General features: G+C 32.2%; 1 protein-coding gene across 1 annotated transcript; it reads left to right on the plus strand.

Moving 5' to 3' along the window:
• The first annotated feature begins 1074 nt into the window (after positions 1-1074).
• Positions 1075-2385, plus strand: LOC137657350 (DNA-directed RNA polymerase II subunit RPB1-like). The gene is made up of 2 exons (XM_068391687.1): positions 1075-1088; positions 1788-2385. Exons 1-2 carry the CDS (start codon positions 1075-1077, stop codon positions 2383-2385), a joined length of 612 nt encoding a protein of 203 aa, XP_068247788.1.
• The last annotated feature ends 5169 nt before the right edge of the window (positions 2386-7554 follow it).

A 7554-nucleotide genomic window follows, 5' to 3' on the forward strand; every position in this document is an offset into this window, starting at 1 on the left:
GTGTTCTTGCTTCCTGAATGGCGAATGGCGTTTGATGTCCTCATTCAAAAGGACTTGTCAAGTCGACTCAAGGGCGTCTTGCTGGTTTTGAATTCCTGTGAATTTTTATATCTACGTTCCTTGTGATAAGGAACTTAAAGATTATTCTTTCAACGATATTCCGGCTGCGGATATTATTTTATAACTCCTTAAACAGATTCGGGACGATTATTTATGATTGCCATATTGACGGCGTTTTAGTCTTCATCTATTTCTTTATATAGATACTAGTGTACGCGACACGTCAAAAATAACGGCAAAATATTTAGATATGCACACACACACACCCTCACTGGGGTATGATTACGCCCTCTCCCCCTTACCCGAGGGACGAGGAGAGCAGAGCGTGACCGAATATATATATATATATATATATATATATATATATATATATATATATATATATATATATATATATATATATATATATATATATATATATATATATATATATATAAACACTTGCTCTTTATTACATAGGGGAAATGGTCATTATTAATTCAGAGAAAACCCTGGGGCAATCATTACTACATTCAACTTTCGAACGAACGACTCATGAATGAAATCCTCTTGTAAATAAAACTTCCACCGCTTATTAGCTAAGCGATAATAAATGTTCATATCCGATTTGAGAAGGAAGTCGTTCTGCGTTGCAGGAACCAATTTAAGGATTTTATTAATTTTTCTAACCTTCATTACTCATCTGCGAAGCGATACTATACAAACTACTCATGTTTAAGGATCTGCCAGCTGTAGATAATGTCTGTTAACACTTGGGCTACACGTTCTTTTTCACTTCAAAGTGAAGGTGTTTACATAAAGTTCTTATGGTAATATCTGGCAACGTCATAAGTATGTCGATTGGAGTCTATTTATAGAGTAAGATTTTATTTACAGAGCGTTGCAGACATTCCATGGAAATTGTTTTTAATATCATGAAAAGTCAATTATCAATTATAGAACATGCGACATTACCTTGCGTGGTAGCATGCAAAGTCTATATGTTTATTTAAAGCTTTAACGTCGATAGTCATTATGATGATGATTTTGTAAGTTATAGCATATTTATCCTAGACGTTCCTAGATACATATTGCTTCTAAATGTCAATAATAATAATAATAATAATAATAATAATAATAATAATGATGATGATGATGATAATAATAATAATGATTATAGATAATGATGATAATTATTAATAATAATAATAATTAATAATAATAATAATAATAATAATTAATAATAATAATAATAATTAATAATAATAATAATGTCTTGAAATTTAGAAACAATTTTGAACTCTATATTTCTTTACTATAAGAATTCGGCCCGTCTCTCTCTCTCTCTCTCTCTCTCCCTTCTCCTCTCTCTCTCTCTCTCTCTCTCTCTCTCTCTCTCTCTCTCTCTTGTAATTTACCCTATTAGACATTTTAAAATAAAAAAAAGTATCGATAATAAAGAGTACCATGTTTTTGTGCCTAATCTTTTTCTGTTATTTCATTAATGTTAGACAGGATTTTCCCGTTCTGAAACGGCTCATGGTCGTTACGTTAACCTATGTTATGTAGAATTGAAGCACGTGTACATTAACAAGGTAATTATTTTGATAAAATTCTATTACAAACCATCTAACTGTAGCAGACTCGGTGTGTTGATGTTCGCGTAAATTATAAACAGGTGCCTTTAACGACCTGGTTTCATGGGAGTGCATTCATGCAAGTACGCTGTTGCAACCAATTACATAAAGATGCACTTTTACTCGCGTGCAATTCTTTGCCTCCTTCAACTACCACCTTCCCAACTCTTCCTCCATTCCCTCCTTCAACTCTTACCTCCCCTACTCTTCCTCCATTCCCTCCTTCAACTCTTACCTCCCCTACTCTTCCTCCGTTCCCTCCTTCAACTCCTACCTCCCCTACTCTTCCTCCATTCCCTCCTTCAACTCCTACCTCCCCTACTCTTCCTCCATTCCCTCCTTCAACTCTTACCTCCCCTACTCTTCCTCCATTCCCTCCTTCAACTCCTACCTCCCCTACTCTTCCTCCATTCCCTCCTTCAACTCCTACCTCCCCTACTCTTCCTCCATTCCCTCCTTCAACTCCTACCTCCCCTACTCTTCCTCCATTCTCTCCTTCAACTCCTACCTCCCCTACTCTTCCTCCATTCTCTCCTTCAACTCCTACCTCCCCTACTCTTCCTCCATTCCCTCCTTCAACTCCTACCTCCCCTACTCTTCCTCCATTCCCTCCTTCATCTCCTACCTCCCCTACTCTTCTCCATTCCCTCCTTCAACTCCTACCTTCCCTACTCTTCCTCCATTCCCTCCATCTTTTCCCTCCTCCTAATCATTGTAGTTGTATTAATTATAGATAAAAACATGCGTTTTTCATTGTCTCTCATAGCCCAATGCGACTTTTATTTCTTTATCATCGCCTCAACATTCTTTACGGAACTGAAGCCCCCCCCCCCCTCTCTCTCTCTCTCTCTCTCTCTCTCTCTCTCTCTCTCTCTCTCTCTCTCTCTCTCTCTCTCTCTCTCTCTCCTTTTTTTATGCTGTAACCTGGTGGTCTACCCAAGTACTCATTATAAGCTTGCCTTTCATATCTCCTTCATAATAAAGAGCATGCGTCTATATATATATATATATATATATATATATATATATATATATATGTGTGTGTGTCTGTGTGTATATATATATATATATATATATATATATATATATATATATATATATATATATATTCGGTCACGCCAGCTCTCTTCGTCCCTCGAGGTGGGGGAGAGGGAGTAATTATGCCCTGATGAGAGGAGGGCCGGTGGATTTCCGCCCGTGCATATCTATCTAAATATTCAACTTTCATTTTGACGGGTCTCGTACACTACTGTGTTATTTATATATATATATATATATATATATATATATATATATATAATATGTCTGCGTCTGTTTGTGTGTAATATCTGTTTGAACTCGTTAAAGCTTTTCATACTGCCAGTGAACTGGATACAGTGTTTTTCGCAAAATCTCAAAATCTGCCAAGGAGACGATTCTGACTCCACTCACTTTAGATCTTTTGTCTTTTCTTGGCTCGAATACTTTCCCCCAGTCTGGATGCCCAACGGTAGTGGTTATTGAGTCCAAGAATCGTACGAAAAATTTTTGCTAGGATGTCGTCATTCAAGGGGAACTTCACTATTTTGATTCAGCCTGTTTTTTTTTTTTTTTTTTTTTTTTTTTTTTTTTTTTTTTTTTTTTTGTGGTTAGACATCCTGATTCTGTAGAGTTGGTTTGATGCCACTTCATCCATTTCTAGCGATTTTGATGTAGTTGCAAAACCATGAAAAGACGGGTTGAATTACTCGTGTATTAACTTGACCATCAAAAAGTGTTGAAAAATATTTGTCTTAATGCCAAACCCTTTAAAGAGAATGGAAATAGTGTGGAGAGATTCCAAAACACTCAAAAGAAAGGCACAAGTACTTTTGTGAGTTAGGTTAAGAAAGCGGTCCTAAATGATTACGGATGTTGATTTTTGATGAGTTCAAGTATATTGTTTAGATCTTCATTTATTTAAGCAATTTTAGGGATTTCGACTGTTGGTTGGATAGTTGACATAGATTAGGCTGAACTTCTGTCAACAAAGACTAGAAGTCCAGCGTGTACCCCCGACTCTTAAACTAAATGAGACAATATTAATTGTATATCATCTTGAATTCGTTTATCATAGTAATTTAAGTATGTTATCAACATTATGCTGTTAATCTAACTACAATATTTCCTTTCCCCACTCCTTGTTTCAAAGGCCCTGTGTACATACACTCTGGAATGTAGATATTAAAGTCAATACAAATGCAAATATACATGTATCTATAGCGAGAAAGATAAGAACAGTCCCTGCAAATAACAGTGCGTCTTTCGCCGGGGAATCCCCTTCTCAGACGTATTCCCAAGGTTTCGTATTCCCAAGTTTCCAAGCCATTGGCCGGCTCTTTCAATATCCCATGACAACCCCATCCCGCCATTCTCTTTCCTTGTCAAGTGAATCACAGCCTCGCTCCGTCTGATGTAATAAAATTATTTTCCCTCCTTCGCTTAAGTCCGCATTGAATGGTTATCCCTGCGTGGGAATTTTAGGAGGCCATATAAATATATTTTTTTTTCTCTTTTTTATTGAATATGTTTGCCATTGGATTTTATTCGCTCTTTGTATGCTGTTCCTGCTGTTATTGTTGTGCCTTGTGGAGTGATTTGCAAATCGCTTGTCTTTGCTTTCCTTGTGGGTGAATTTAGAAACGTTGGTTAAGGGCGTTGGTATGACTCCCCATTGTGTTTCAATAGCCAATTGTTAGGATGTGAAAGAGTTAACCTTTGTGTGTGTGTTTGTGTGTGTGTGTTGATATTTTGGCCCCTATAATCGTGCGTCAGTGTCTTTTGATACAAAGAAGTCCTGAATTTTCAAAATATGAACTACAAAGGGTAAAATTTTAAGATTGTTTTTTTCAGAAATGTGCGAACACAGAATAAATAATTCATCATGATATTTAATGCAGCTTAAACCTCTGCTTATAATAGTTCAGCTGTTGCTCTGTGTGTATGTACAGGAGTTTGTAGGAAGCTGGAAATATGTTTAGTCTTGTTTTATCCAGTTGTGATTTTTTGTTTGTTTGTTAGAAACGATGCATTATTAAGATTGACAACAATTTATTGAATCGAGAGAATATCTTTATTCAAGTAAAGAACATGAAGCTTACAATTCAGTTTACCCTCGGTAAATCGAAACAGTAAGATTTCTCATCGATAGGTAAATTGCTTGAAGTAATTGGTATTGTATATATACGAATTTATGTTTATTTGCAATTATTAAATTTCTCTGGACGGATCTTTTCAGACGGACTGTTCTGAACAGATGACAGTTGGGTTGAAATAGAGATTCCTATCTTAATGCAGTTATGATATGGGTTTTTCTTGGAGGTGCATTGCTATAAACAAACTGAAGCCAAACTTTCAGTTGAATTTACTGACAATGATTCTAAGCCTTCTTGGAATTGAACTAATGTAATGTTGTTATTGTTCTTAAAATATTTTATTTTGATTGTATTCTTCTCTTGTAATGTATTCATTTCCTTGTTTCCTTTCGGTATTGGGCTATTTTTCCCTGCTGGAGCTCTTGGGCTTATAGCATCATTCTTTTTCAACTAGGGTTGTAGTTTGGCTTCTAATGATAATAATAATAATAATAATAATAATAATAATAATAATAATAATGATAATAATTATAATGATAATAATAATAATAATAATAATAATAATAATAATAATTATTATAATGATAATAGTAATAATAATGATAATAATAATAATAATAATAATAATAATAATAATAATAATAATAATAATAATTATTATTATAATGATAATAGTAATAATAATAATAATAATAATAATAATAATAATAATAATAATGAACAATGTGGAAATTTTTTACATGTTTGGCAGGAGCTTCTTTTACTACAAGTCATCTTAATCCCTGAACGTAAACCTGCAGTTTATTCTATTAACTCTTCAATGTTCAGTTACATTCTTCCTAGGATAATTTCAGCGACCAAATGAAAGTAGAACTTGGAGACAATGTCGTTATACATATATTCAGTAAGACGGGATTTAAAATATTCAATTTTCAGGAATATTTTTTTTTCTTTATTCTTGGAGAAATGTCCTCGTATAGTTCAGATGTGACGTTTGTACGATATATATATATATATATATATATATATATATATATATATATATATATAAAAATTTCTACCTCATACTTGGGATCGAACGCTAGCCCCTTCTAATGAAAGACCAGGTCGAAAGGGGCTAGCGTTCGATCCCAAGTATGAGGTAGAAATTTATTTCTATTTGAACACGATGTTGTGTTGATATTTATCCATATATATATATATATATATATATATATATATATATATAAATATATATATATGTATATATATATTTATATATATATATATGTATATATATATTTATATATATATATATATATATATATATATAGAGAGAGAGAGAGAGAGAGAGAGAGAGAGAGAGAGAGAGAGAGAGAGAGAGTAGCTGGATAATATCTATATCAATATGCAACTGTGGAGAAATGATTTTGTATAGTTTAGAGTGTGCCGTTTCTACCAGGCTAACAAATAAATCTTTATATGTATGTTAGATGGTGAAAGATAGACATTTGTGGTTTGAATATGACCTTTTCATTACGCTTGGGAGAATAGATTATGGTAATAGATTGTGATAGTGTCATCTTTGCACCAAAAGAGATTGAAGATGTAGACCCACTAGGACGAAAAATTTCTGAGGTAGCTGGGAATTGTCAAATATTTGCTGAAGGAATTGTGTGTTCTTATATATATATATATATATATATATATATATATATATATATATATATATATATATATATATATATATATACACATACACACACACAAAAGCATATACATAATGATATCTAGAAACTATATCGTCAACAATATAAATAAATTTTGACCTCATTGTAATCCAGTATAAGACTTGAAATGAAATGACAAATAGCTGCTATTCCTTATATTTAAATAATTCAGGGTTTCATTGTGATTTGAGGTAGAATTAAATGTATATACTGTATATATAACATATATATATGTATGTTTTATATATATATATATATATATATATATATATATATATATATATATCCACACACACACACACACACATATATATATATATATATATATATATATATATATATATATATATATATCCATATATATATGTATGTATATATATACATATATATATATATATATATATATATATATATATATATATATATATGTATATATATATATATATATATATATATATATATATATATATATATTCATTCATACATATACTAACCCAGCCAATGTGAGAGTAACGTTATTTCAGAGCTCGTTATTTTGTTTCATTAAAAGGCAAATCTACTTTTATGCGAAGATTAAAATATTTTCTCTTTCCGTTTCAGGTAAGGAGATTTTGGACGCAATTTATGCAGTGCCCATTTAACTACATTGGTGAGTAAATTACAGTTCACGCGAAATTTTTTTTTTTTTTTTTTTTTTTTTAGTCCATTGTAAAAAGCAACGTTATTTTTAGAATATGGTCTCTTTATTGTTGATGTGTGCTTGGGCTGTGTTGCTGCATGCGCGTTAAAGATGAAAGGCCATAGAGTAAACAAAATATTCTGTTTGGAAAATTGTTGTCAGTTTTGCAAATGAATGCTGATGTTTTCCAGATAACAAACATGTTTCTTTTATGGCCTCGCATGTTTCAATATCTTGTGTGTACTGTATATATGCATATATATGTGTGTGGCCGTATAACATATTTAGATATATGTATAGGTATACTTATATTGTATACATACATATATACATCCAGTACATACACTGTATACACACATGTATATATATATATATAT

Source organism: Palaemon carinicauda, chromosome 18 (genome assembly GCF_036898095.1).
Source record: "Palaemon carinicauda isolate YSFRI2023 chromosome 18, ASM3689809v2, whole genome shotgun sequence".
NCBI lineage: Eukaryota > Metazoa > Arthropoda > Malacostraca > Decapoda > Palaemonidae > Palaemon > Palaemon carinicauda.